The sequence below is a fragment of the Lipophrys pholis genome (genome assembly GCF_963383615.2).
Source record: "Lipophrys pholis genome assembly, chromosome: 5".
Taxonomy (NCBI): domain Eukaryota; kingdom Metazoa; phylum Chordata; class Actinopteri; order Blenniiformes; family Blenniidae; genus Lipophrys; species Lipophrys pholis.
In genome coordinates, this window is record NC_137628.1 from 19,481,367 (window position 1) to 19,494,477 (window position 13,111).

Sequence of the window (13,111 nt, forward strand, 5' to 3'; positions counted from 1 at the left end):
ACATGCAAATCAAAATTAAGTAAGAAATGTTTAATAAGATGTTTTCTTTATTACAAATCTCTACACTGCTATATCTAAATTATACCCTCACACAAGTCTCTTTGTTCACTAGCAGTTTGTGAACAGGGTGAGCAGCAACTGAAACCAAAAAAAGATGGCTCCTTCCAAAGAATGGAATATTGTCAATACACTCTGTTTGCATGCATGTGCATGTGTGTGCATGCATGTACGCGAGATGGAGACACACAGAGCGAGAGCACGACCAACATTTATTTTTAGCCTTCAAGTACCCAGTGAGTCATGTGATCTCCCCTTCTTCTCAGTGATCCTCCTTTCTTTCCTTCTCCCCTGTTTCTCTATCTCCATATCAGTCTCTCCTCTCTCCTCTCTCCTCTCTCTCTCTCTCTCCTCTCTCTCTCTCTCTCTCTCACTCCTCTCTCTCTCTCTCTCCTCTCTCTCTCTCTCTCTCTCTCTCTCTCCTCTCTCTCTCTCTCTCTCTCTCTCTCTCTCTCTCTCTCTCTCTCTCCTCTCTCTCTCTCTCTCTCTCCTCTCTCTCTCTCTCTCTCCTCTCTCTCTCTCTCCTCTCTCTCTCTCTCTCTCTCTCTCTCTCTCTCTCTCTCTCCTCTCTCTCTCTCTCTCTCTCTCTCTCTCTCTCTCTCTCTCTCTCTCTCTCTCTCTCTTCTCTACCCTCCATCCTTATGCTTCCAAGTGAGGCAAAACAGAGTCGCAATAACACAGGAATAAATATGGAAAAGACAGCAAATTAGGAGAGGGGAGAAATCTTAATCTATAGTGAGGGAAAACGGTCGGGCTATGAAATGGAAAAAAGACCAAATGTACATGTGTATTCATGTGCATATAGACCTCTCAAGCGGAGTGGCTCAGCTGAAGCCATCATTTCCTGTTACCATGACTCCTCCACATTTACAAAAAAGAGCATTTTCAAATTGCTACCCTAAAATGTGGATCAGTCTGCCTTTAAATATCAGACAGGACTCTTCTTTGTCCACTTTTAAAACACATATTTGCAATTACTTTTACTCACTGGCTTTCGACCAACCATGAGACATTAATCTGATTTTGTTTGTTTTATTGTTTTAATGATGAGGGGGGGCTTTTCATTCCTGTTTTAGTTGTATTTTAAGGTTTTATTTCTTACCGATGGTATGGTATGGTATGGTATGGTATGGTATGGTATGGTATGGTATGGTATGGTATGGTATGGTATGGTATGGTATAAAAAATAAAAACTGTACACCCCAGTTACCACAGAAACCGTCCACTCATGCGGTCAGTCACTGGACCAAAAGAACATCAAGCCAGGAAGACAGACATAAAGCTAATTCAATGCCTGTCAGGCAGGAACGATCTCCAAACAAAAGACTACAGAAGAAAATTAAGAAAAAATAAAGTGAAAAGATGACCAATGCCGTAAAACACGAATTCCTAATTTTAAGTTAAACTTTGTCCTCAAAAATGTTTCTTTAAATCTTAATTCTTGTCGCCGTGTCACACAGGATATTTGCACATCAGGCGGTGCATGCTTTTTTTTCACATTCAACACATTTGTATTGCAAAAGATTCAATGGTGCAAATCTAATCAGCTGTTAAGGCAAGCCAAAAGAACCCTGTCAGGCAAAGAGGCTGCCACCCATATACACAAACACACTAACACAGATAAGACATATGCAAAAGCACCTGCACAGCCGCACACACGCCTCTCCCTCGCCCATACACAACACAAACACAGCACATCACACGCAAATGCAAAGTGACAAAAGATAGCAGACAGAGTTATAGTGACAGGACACTGACGCATTGCATGAAGGGAGAGGACAAATATTCAACTGCTGTCAGGAACGTGGCGCGCACCAACATACACATACTTATGTATTGACTTCCCATCTCTCTCTGTCTCCCTGTCTCTCTCAATCTCTCTCTCTCTGCTTCCTATATTTTCCTTCCCTCTGTCTCTCCACTGCTTCCCCTTATTCACTGACTGATCTGCTGCTCTTAATGAAATGCTGCATAATCGGGATTGCAGATTGCAGAACTGCAACTGGTCCTATAGGTCCACCACACATGTGCACGTGAATAACCAGAAACACATACACACACACACACACACACCAACAGTGCCTTGATCTGCCTCCATTTCTGCCACCAATCCCATCCTAAACCCCTTTCAATTCTATACACACACGCACATGCACTCGCCCACGCAAACAGTCAGCGGTGGGGAGGGGTTGGGGGGAGGTCATGATCCTGCCAGAGAGAAAGGAATCAGAATTGCAATTCTAGAGCTTATCGCGGAAAGAGGGTAAGACCATATCTGACACGCTAGCATGCCTGGTATGTAAACCTCTATACACACGGATACACACACATAAGAGAGTGTGTGTTCATGGAGGCCAACCCACATGCAGAAAGTGTGAGATAATTCTTTGCGGTATTTTTGGAAAATGTGTCCATGCAAGTGGTGAGACACTGATCCGTCTGCCGAGGTGTCTATTACCAACACTGCTCTCAGCAAGTGGAAGGGTCAACATGTACCGAAGAGAAACAGAGCGAGCGAAAGAGCAAAGAGGAAGGGTAGAAAGAAACATGGCACAGCATGAAGTGTGCAGAGAAAAGGTCAGATGAAAGACAGAGGATTCAGAAAAAAAGGCAGGGATCGACAAGTTATCAGAGAACTGTGCAGGAAGCAGAGAGTGGTTAAAGGCAGCTGGTGAAATATATGCCAACGTTTAATAAATCCGGGGAAAAAAGGTAGAAGATATGAAATAGGGAAGCAATGTGAGCGAGCAAGGATCACTGAGTTGAAGGTTAGTGATAGGGGAAAGATAGAATAAAAAATAGCACAATCCAAACAGCTGGATTATAGCTTTGTAATATACACATAAAACATTAAACACAATTTAATCCCCATAATAAAGCGACAGGTAATGACACGTACAGAACAGCCATGCTAATTTCGAGTAAATTAGTACAAAATGAATTTTCAGTTTGTAAGCTCGCTCACATCTCAGAGGCTGACACCTTGTGCGGTAAGACGGTAACCCGTTGCTGGTTGTACAAACAAGCAAGCAGTGACAAAACTTGCCACGAGCTAAAGAAAAGGAAACTGTAAAGGCATAACACACCATCGCTTCGCACTCACAAATAGGCTGTAAGCAGTTCTTAGGTCATATGTGTGCTTCCACGTGTGTGTGTGTGTGTGTGTGTGTGTGTGTGTGTGTGTGTGTGTGTGTGTGTGTGTGTGTGTGTGTGTGTGTGTGTGTGTGTGTGTGTGTGTGTGTGTGTGCCAAGCCTACGGCAACCAGGCCAGTGGCTACAATTACAGTGACGAATGTGAAAGAACTGGGTCGGCTTCGCAAGAGATCTGCCCCTGGGACGACAAGACCAGCCAGAGCCCTGAATCAATACAGAACACATGCACACACACACACACACACAACCATAGGGCTGCGTGTGACAATTTACATAGACATTTACATGAGACCCAAAACCAAATGGTTATATCATAAAACACAGCGAAAAGGAAGTATACAACACAAAAGGTACAAGTGAGCAGCAGTGTGACATTTATTCAGGTTTCCAAATTTAAATATCCAAACTATTAGTGAGCCTGTATGCCTTGCTGTCATTCACGCACTCACATCAGCTCCAGCACACATTAAAGCACACAAACTCAAACACATGAAGTTGTTCTCTCTCACAGCCCCAAAGCCCATATCAGGGGCAGCAATGTTCACAGCTCATCCACACATAACTCAGTGGCACTCTGGGAATGTCTCTCTGTTCGTGCGTGCGTGCATGTGTGCGTGCGTGCGTGCGTGCGTGCGTGCGTGCGTGCGTGCGTGCGTGCGTGCGTGCGTGCGTGCGTGCGTGCGTGCGTGCGTGCATGCGTGCGTCCTACCTCTGGCAGAAAGCTTCTTGGTGTTGATGATTTTGGCAGCATACTCCTGTCCAGAGGAGATCTTCACACACCTCCTGACCACCGAGAATGCACCCCTGAAATGAAGTTACACACAAAAACAATATATTATTAATATGTTTCAAAGAGTAGTTGCAACTCAAGCTGATTACATATAAACCAAAATACTAGCAAAATTTGTTTTTCGTAAAAGGCCTGTCAAAACTGATACCTTGCAATGAATTATATCAAAGCTCGTCTTGTGAATGAAGTATATTGTGATTAGTCGCACGTGAAATCCCTTTTCACCATCGGGCTGAAATTAGATATGATAACGGCAAGAAACAGCTGTAAAAGAAAAGACAGCTTCTTTTTTTTATCGATATCCCGTCACATGCAAAATTATGTATTTGAATCAAAAGTAATGGGATCCTTTCGAAAGCAGGACTTGTCAATAAAGGTGACATTGTCAAACAAAAACTATTCCGCATTCATTTCTATATTTGGTACACCTCTTCATCTATCATAATAAAAACAATAATTTTCAAATCTGATGATACAAGATCAGATAGGAATTACTAGAATCTGCTTGAGGAGGAGCAAATACCCTTCGCTGTGCGATTTGAAACTGTAGCATTCTTCACTCAGAGCGATATCTAAAGCTTTCAGAAGAGAGGGTGTGGAGGCCTTTTAATCTGTAAAGTGACTCCAAATGATGAAATAAAACCAAGGACAATTATTTACAAGTGGAGAAGATTTAAAGCAACTGCATATTTGTCCAGAACTGATGACCCAGGTAATGTCATTACAAAAAAAAAAAAAACATCTTCCAGGAAATCAATAATTCAATATATCAAACTATATTTGCTGAAGACGAGAACATGTTGTGAGGTGTACTGAGATTAACACAGTGGGATTCTACTAAATAAAAGAAAATAACTTCATGAAACATGCCGCTCCAATTTACAGAAACAAACTCATCTTGACAAATAATCTTGTTTTATCAAATACCCATCAGCGGCTGCTGAGTTATATTCATTAATCTCAACCTAAAAACACACAGAAGAGTAACTGCAGAAGCAATGCAGCTATTAACAGACTCCCTCACTCAACCCACCTAAAGTACACTTTGTCCAAATCCCCACACGCCACCACTAACACCTACAAGCACTCCAGCCTTCCTTCTATTGTCCTTCCATGCTCTGCACTGGTGTTTCAGGCACATGTGTGAAGATGAATAAACTGGGTCAGCTATATTCGCGGGAGAAGAGGAACAGAGTGCTGCATCTCTCATCTCTAAATGCAGTCGTGGAGGCAGTTGTCCACCTGCCTCTGCTCAGCTCAGCTCTGCAACCATGCAGGCGGCTTGCTGCTCAGCCTCCAATTCTATGTTTGTACGTGCCTTTCTCCTACAAGTGAAATCTGTCCTCCTCCACAGCGTACCCCCTGTTTAGCTCCAGACAACATCAGAGATTTCGAAAACAGCCGGAAGCATACATACAGAAGACAGACAAAGCCAGGAACACCCATTGCCTCATATGAACCCTGGTCTTTCACTTATTGTATCTGTGATATCTGATCTGTGATTGCCATAGTTTACATTATTTGATTATTTAATAGTGATAATATAAAAAATAACTGATCATTTGCATCAAAGTAACGACTGGCTGCTGAGTGTGTCTTGATGTGTACTGTGAACATGTTATCTAACAATCCCTGGATTGAGCAGCTTGCCACTAAAGCTTACCTCTAATGTATATGGGATTTGTTGAAGGAAGTGATCATAGCATAACATGTTATATAAGAATTTAAGTTAACTCCCCTCTTTAAAAGGATAGCAAGGCATAGAGTGCATATTCTGTTTATGTATACCCTACCGGAAGTAGCACCAACATAAGAGTAAAAAAGAGGCCAGGGTTAGAGAATCAACCATTTCTGATGTTCAGTAAGTGGGATTCAATATTCACAACTGAGACCGAACCGTGTCTGGATAGAGACAAACAGTCGGTGGCTTCTGTGTAACAGCATGCGATTCCTACAGTAATCTTTCAGACAGCAGTTTTCACATTATAACGCAGTAAGTTTTTGTAAAACAAACAGATGGTAACTCATGCAAGAGATGTCTGAACTCCAGCAACCAACTCTTTTGTTCATGATGGTGGACTAACTGATTACACAGAAAATACATTAATACATTTTTGCTTTTATACTGATGTTCTGACGAATGTTTATTGAATCACATCGACTAATTGAATCTGGTCAACTGGACTTGGTCATATGTTTTGGAAGACGTTTCGCTCCTTATCTACGTCGCTGCTTCAGTTCATGCTATTGATTTGGCTAGGCTGGCCTCTTGAATAGTATTGTGTCTTTGAATAACCTCTCAGGAAAAAACTTAACATTGACCCTCATGTAAAAGACCGCAGGTCGCAAAATCTGCCTGAGACAGCTGATGTGATGCAACTAAACCTTCACCTAAATCTTTTAAAATTACGAAACATGGTATACATGTATGGTATATGTGGTGAAAAAGACAGTAGCCATGTTATACTGGGGTTTTGTAATACAATAGTCTAAATGTGTGTTTGAATTTTGTCATGTGTTCCTAAAATATAAAGGCAATCTTTTTCTTCCAGTTACTCTTAATGTGCAGTAATAAAAACACGATATCAATCAGTGTCCTCTAGTTTACTATATTGCACACAAGTGCAGAGGAAAATGGTGCTGGGCTGAAGGGACCAGGTGAGATAAAAGGTACTTTAAAAGCAATATGGATGCATTATTGATGATAGATGGTGAAATAGGAACGCTACATATGAAAGTGAAGGCACTGAAGATTTAGAGATTTCCCTCTTCTTCAGATAAAACTGATCTTCCTGTTAAAATACCAAATGGTGGCTAAGCAGAGCATTTGATATTCATTTCTTTCTACCACAGTCCAAGTACCTGTAGACATTTAGGACTGTAAACCCTGACCACAGACTGCAGGTCAGGCAACACATGACCACACAATTGCACAGACACATACGCATACTAATCTGCATATAGACCTGCTGCAGACTCACTTTTTAAAAACAGATGAAACCCTGCACATGAGCGCGCATACGCGTGCAGGTATCTGCCTCTCCATGTCCGTCCCCGGGGTGAGGAATTTCCTGCTTGATAATTGACCGCAGTTTGGTGTGTGCGTGTGTGTGTGTGTGTGTGTGTGTGTGTTCGTGTGTGTGTGTGTGTGTGTGTGTGTGTGTTTGTGATCTTCAACTACATGGTCTGCTGTCGCATTACCGAGCGTGTATTTTTGTCACGCGGGAGGAGGATTTGGAGAGAGGCTGGTGGGGAAGGGGGGGTGGGGGGGTTGGGGGGAGTTACCAAATCTCACCCTTTCACTCCACCCGATGCATTTTACCCCTTTTCAGCTTTGCAACATGGGTGCTCCTCACCCCACTGTGGCACCTATAGGGTCGGACATCAGTGGCTGCACAGGATGGAGGCAAATGACGACACTCTCTTTCCTACGACATCTTCTTTCGTAAGCACAGGACATAAAGAGGGGTTTTATATGTGGGATTTCCACGAAATGGGATGCCATTTAAACAGACCTGCATGATAACCGAGGCGAGCGCATTCAGCCCTCCGCACAGGTTACATGCCCACACCATCAGCAGCGCGCAAAAAGCGCGCACACATAAAAAAGAAAATCTACACACACACACTCAGCAGAGAAATACGCGTCCCTAAACCAAGGCGGCCTGTTACATAACAGGTTGACATTTCAGAGAGATGATGCCTGATGATTAAAAAAAAAAAAACATGCTCTCTTACTTCCCCAGCTCCTCGAACAGCTGATATTCGTCGGTAAATCTCGTGCAGATCGTTAGCGCCATCCTGATGTCGGTGCCAAAGGGGATGTGCGGAGACGCGGTTAAGGTGCACTCACAAACCAGGATCCACCACACACACTGTCGTCAACACCGCCCGGGCTATTTTGTCCTCAACCTGCAGACCAAACGGAGGAAATCATGCACAGCTAAAGCGCATCGGAGAGAGCTCTGCTGGAATGATTTCTGCGGCAAAAAAAAAAAAAAAAAAAAAAAAACGCTGCCCGAGCGAGCGCTTTTAGTCTGAACGCGACAGCTTCCGGCGGTATCGTCGGCCGTTTCTGTGTATTCTTCACACCCGGTGGCTTGTCACAGATCGTGGACGTAGCATTTTGTGAGTGTTTCGGTGTCTCCGGTGGGTGTCCGTCCGGCGCTGTGAGTCTTGTCTTTCTGCGCGCATCAGCCGCCGCACTACCGCACCTACCTCCGGCTGTGCGCTCAGTCCCGCCCCTTTGCCTGCATCCTCACACAGGCCGAGAGCGAGGAGCAATCCTAGTGAAATACTTTGAAAATGTAAAAAAATAAATAAAAACACGCAAAATAATGACAATAGTAAATCTGAATATGTATTTATTATCATTAAAGGCTTTTCGATTGGGAATCACCAAACTGCTAAGATGATCTTATTTATTTAAGATTAGATTTGAACACTTTTCCACACTAACAACAAACATAATTATTATGTTAACCAATCTAAACGAAAGTAAACAATCGCATCATTCATTTGATTGCTGGTTTTCAGCAATTGTGGATGGTAATTTATTGTGATGCATTAAAAACTGCCTGGTATTACTATTTTTCCTCAAAGCAACAATATGCTGGTTCAGTCTTGGCTGGCCCTTTCTGTTTGGACTTCGCATTTTGTCCCTGTGCATGGGTTTTTTCTCGAACATTCAAGTTTCCTCCCGTATTTCAAAAACTTGTCTTTGAGATGTATTGTTGATTCTAAATTGCCAGTAGGTGAATGTAAGAGTTTTGCATGTCCACAAAAACAACAGGCAATACTTCAGTTTCCCCCCACAATACAAAATCATGCATTTGACTCTGAATGTCAGGAGGTGTGGGTGTACCTTGTGTGAGCCATAGTCATGTGAGATTCATTCTTGTCTAACAAACCCAAGGTGGGATAAAGCAAAAGAAAGACAGGTTGATTACATTGGTAAGCTTCTGCTTGATTATAGTAGTGTTTAGTTATATAGCACTCCCAGCATTCTATTTCTGCCCTGACTTTGGTACAATATTTGCTTGAATCTCTTCATGCCAAGGTACACAGGTTAGGTAGGTCAAAACATTAGACTTGCATTTACCAATGTTAAATAATGGAAAACAGAGATAAATGAACACGGAATGAATTCTCTTAAGATATACTGAGATTGTTGTCCAGTGTGAGCATGCATGTGGGCAATTAGGGGCTGAAAGCCATCCCAGCCTTTAGAGCAAAATGCGGAGTACACCATGTGCAGGTCATCAAATGAATCCAGCCATTTAAATACAAATATCAGTTCAAAGGGGTAATCAAACGAATCTGGTTTGGGTCCATCTTTTCTGCTGGCTGCACTTCGAACCACACTTGCTCCTAAACTCAAAAAGTAGAGCAAAGCAAAAAGGCTGAAAGTGAACGCTCCAACCCTTGTCCAGCCTGTTCTAGTGGTCTCAATGTTCCACCACACCTGATTGTAATAAGTGGATTTTTACCAAGCTCGCCACAAAACTTGATGATAGCAATTTCTTTACATTCAAGTGTGTGTGTTCAGGAGTGTAAAACATGCATGAGAAACGCATTTGCAGAACAAGGATTGGATCATAATACATAAGGCATGGAGAAAGTGAACAAAGCATCACTTTTATCTACCCGTAAAACACCTTTGGAGTAGTCAGTGAATACAGTTGCATGTGTCAGGAAGTCTGGCTGTTGTGAGTTCTTCAATTTCACATTACATTCTTATAAGTTTCTATTGTATATTCCATCTATCCAGCTTCTCTTCCACTAAATCAAACCTTTTGTGTCGGATGCTGGAGCTCATTACAGTTTAAGGAAGAGTACAGCGTAACATAATGCATCACATGGCAAACACAGAGAGACAGGCAATCACACACTTACATTCACAACTATGCGCAATTTACCTCAAAGACATGTTGTTGGACTCTGAAACCTCAGTACCCAGAGAAAACCCTTTGTATGCCCAGGAGGAACATGAAAACTGCTCACAGAGGCCCCCAACTCAACCGAAACCAGAGAGAATGTCATTGTGTCCCGAGAGCACGAAACACAACCCTATCATGTGATCCTCCATTGTAAATATAATCTTTAAAAAAAAAACATGACAGGTCTTGTGATAAGATAATACCAGGTATTTCAAAGCTAAAGTCATTAGGTGGTATGTCAATCACACGAGCCAAATATCTACGATTACATTTGAAAACCTCTCATACTTGTTTTAATGAAATAAAATTTTCTTATTAAAGAAAATTAATGTATGTGTGTGTGTGTGTGTGTGTGTGTGTGTGTGTGTGTGTGTGTGTGTGTGTGTGTGTGTGTGTGTGTGTGTGTGTGTGTGCGTGTGTACAGAAGAATAAGTACAGTCAGATGGGATGTTTTTGACTGAAAAGGTTCTATTCTCAGTGGACTTAACCACAGTAGTAATTTTGTAAACAATATGTCTACTCCACTCCTAAGATAGCAGAGTGATACAAAGCTGAAATTCTTTATCTTTATAGAAAAATCCCATGACTATTTCCAAAGGACAGGCAGCAGGAGTGATTTTAAAATGTACAAGAAAGACCAAACAAACCAAATTAATTTACAATTTCAAGGTGACATTTATTGAGCAAATATTAAATAATCCAAAATAGACAACCAATAATTAATGCTTATGAATATATTAGATAAATACATAAATAAATATTTTACGACATACAAGAGCAGCCCAGTCAGATCAGAGGTACTGGTTACAACACATGCAAACATCGAAGCAGACATGCTTTCTTAAAAAAATTTCTGTTTGATACAAACAACCTGAGTAAGTAAATCCTGTTGTCATTTTCAAGTGGTTCAGGACAGCAGATATTTGGAAATAAAATAAGTGTTAATGGTCTCTGTTGTCTGAAAGAAACACATTTTGGTACTCTTTGTTGATAAACATGTCATTCTTGAAGCTCAGATTTCACATTCCTTCAACGTCTTCTACTGCAGACACAAGAAACAGAGAAAACAGTCATTAATGTGTGTCTCAAATAACATCGTTGTACAGAAACATCACATTAAACTTGGCAATCGTGTGAATGAATATGGGCTCATTGTGTATTGATGGGCAATGAATGCTGTCAATAGTTCTTACTTTGACATGATTTTCTCGATGACTCTCTTCACCCAGGGAGCCTCTGGGTCCAGGCAAACCTTCTGACCTGTCTTTTTCAGCGTGGCACTGCAGCACAAACCAACAAACACCAACGTAAGCTTTGACAATGACTTCAAACCAGCAAGTGATGCAGGTGGAATCTCAAAGTGCACGGTTGTGTAGTGATGGAGGCTCTTACATGATCTCGGTCTCCTCACAGTGAGAGTTGGCGGGAATCAGCTCCACCTTCTCGATGTGGCGGCCGATGGTTCTGCTCTCTGTTTGGATGCAACGACAGTGCTGCTCCACTCCCAGACTTCTCAGACTCATCCCTGTGTGGAGAGAGTTGCATACGGTCAGAGAGAGCAAGAGGCATGTGCTGATAACATTCAACACGTTGATGAAAGAGGAACCGAAGAAATGAGTTTTGCTATTGATAAAGATCTTACCTTCACTGATGGTCAAGAAGGCCAGGAGCACAACAATAGCGCTGACAATGACTCTGCTGCTCATCATTTTGTCCTTTTTGCAGGTTTTGTAATAATTTACAATTGCAGATAAGGAGGTTTCTTTAAGTCGCTGTCTGATGAAGCCTGAAGCGGTGTGTAGAAGCTGAGGAGGTATTCTTTAAGTTGCTGTATTCTTCTTTTGTTCAGTTCAGCTTGCTCCTCTACTTTTCCTTTCGTGTGTTCAGCTGCTTTCTCTCGCTGTACTTTGAATCTAGCGCTGAGGAGACGCTCCTTTTATAGCCGCCTCCTGGAAGTGACTCATTTCCCTGTTGAATCACGTTGTGCAATTTCGGGCAGTCAGAAGGAGTGGGAATTTACACTGTCAAGTTTCCTTCACTGATTCTTTTTTTTTTTTACTGTCTCTGACTTATCAAGAGGGTCAGCGTTTGTCACCGATGGAGAAAAACACAGTGACTAAAACACGTTGATGTGATAAGAATGCACGAGAGAATGTTATCTTTATTGAACATCTGTATGAGTGAGAAAGTCATTTCAATTAAAATTGCAACATTGTTTGCGCAAAGGGTGCAAAAAAAGTGATTAGTTAGCCCCTGATTCACACATAGGATGTAATACAATAAAAAACATATCTGCAATCTGAGAATGAGTGGCTGGTGAATGTCGTACTCAGATACTGTCACACAAGACATCACCCTATGAAAGGCAGATGTGTCGTCCACTAGTGCATTCCTAAATGTGTCGAAGCACAGCTCTCACGCATCTTTCACAAACTTGAGCAATTACCAATTATTAAAATGCCCGAATGCTGCCCTGAGATGATGGTTTTGTTACTGAACTCAACTCAACTCAGTGTCAGATATCCATTACATCTTGGTCAGCACAAAACTATTAACGAAATACAATCTGATGTTTAGACAAATATATAGTTAAACATTCACGAGAACTAAATAGTTGAAATGGTATTTTTAAAAAAGAAATGTCTCAAAGGCTAAATTCCCTGAGCATGTCAAAAAATGTTTTAAGCCAATAATTAAAAAATATTAAGATAATACTAAAATGGAGAGTTAGTTTGAGAGGAAAATGAGTCAAAACTTTTAAAAGTGGAACAAAAAATTCAAATAATTAAAATGGCTAAAGGAGCTAAATCTGTCAAATATGGCACGAAAAGGTTAAAACCGATTCAAAGGCTAAAACAGACTGAAATCTAATAAGATGTTCACTATCATAAATTTGGAAAGTATAAATTATAACCTGAATAGAATACAGTTTTTGTATGACCAGCAAAACTATATATACAACTTTATGCACTGTGTTATTCTCATTTTTTGCGGCACCATTCTCATTTTTTGCGGCACCAGGTACATTTTATTCGGCGGAACGTGGAAATGTTGCAGACTCCTGCACTGAGCTAATGACTTAAAGAATGTGGGATCCAAACACATAAATAATATAATATCAACTGATGAACTTGGGTTGATCATGGAGGGTGAATCCAAATAATGTCAGGTG

The 13,111-nt window shown here is 41.4% G+C and overlaps 2 protein-coding genes across 13 annotated transcripts in view; both read right to left on the bottom strand.

The window, feature by feature from the left end:
* The window catches only part of camk2d2 (calcium/calmodulin-dependent protein kinase (CaM kinase) II delta 2), a 28,972-nt gene extending 20,751 nt beyond the window's left edge, over positions 1-8,221 (bottom strand). For 11 of the 12 annotated variants that reach the window (XM_080464341.1, XM_080464344.1, XM_080464343.1 and 8 more), the window contains exons 1-2: positions 7,739-8,219; positions 3,920-4,014 (exon numbers count right to left, since the gene is read on the bottom strand). In XM_080464341.1, coding sequence (XP_080320467.1) covers positions 3,920-4,014; positions 7,739-7,800 — 157 coding nt within the window. In that variant the 5' untranslated portion in view covers positions 7,801-8,219. Of the gene's footprint in view, positions 1-3,919; positions 4,015-7,738 lie in introns of all 12 variants that reach the window. The other variant, XM_080464346.1, reaches the window with a different exon arrangement.
* Positions 8,222-10,592: 2,371 nt separating this feature from the next.
* On the bottom strand, positions 10,593-11,848 carry cxcl8a (chemokine (C-X-C motif) ligand 8a). The gene is made up of 4 exons (XM_080464432.1): positions 11,582-11,848; positions 11,332-11,464; positions 11,133-11,219; positions 10,593-10,981 (listed from the first exon to the last, which is right to left on the bottom strand). The coding sequence occupies exons 1-4, from the start codon at positions 11,646-11,648 to the stop codon at positions 10,969-10,971; spliced, it is 300 nt and encodes a 99-aa protein (XP_080320558.1). The 5' UTR covers positions 11,649-11,848; the 3' UTR covers positions 10,593-10,968.
* Between the last annotated feature and the right edge of the window lie 1,263 nt (positions 11,849-13,111).

Bases quoted from the DNA above. Each gene is read 5' to 3' on its own strand.
- cxcl8a (XM_080464432.1), bottom strand. From the start codon at position 11,648: ATGATGAGCAGCAGAGTCATTGTCAGCGCTATTGTTGTGCTCCTGGCC. The intron at 11,465-11,581 runs GTAAGATCTTTA...CTCTCCACACAG, and splicing joins CTTCTTGACCATCAGTGAAG to GGATGAGTCTGAGAAGTCTG. The intron at 11,220-11,331 runs GTAAGAGCCTCC...TTTGTGCTGCAG, and splicing joins TGTGAGGAGACCGAGATCAT to TGCCACGCTGAAAAAGACAG.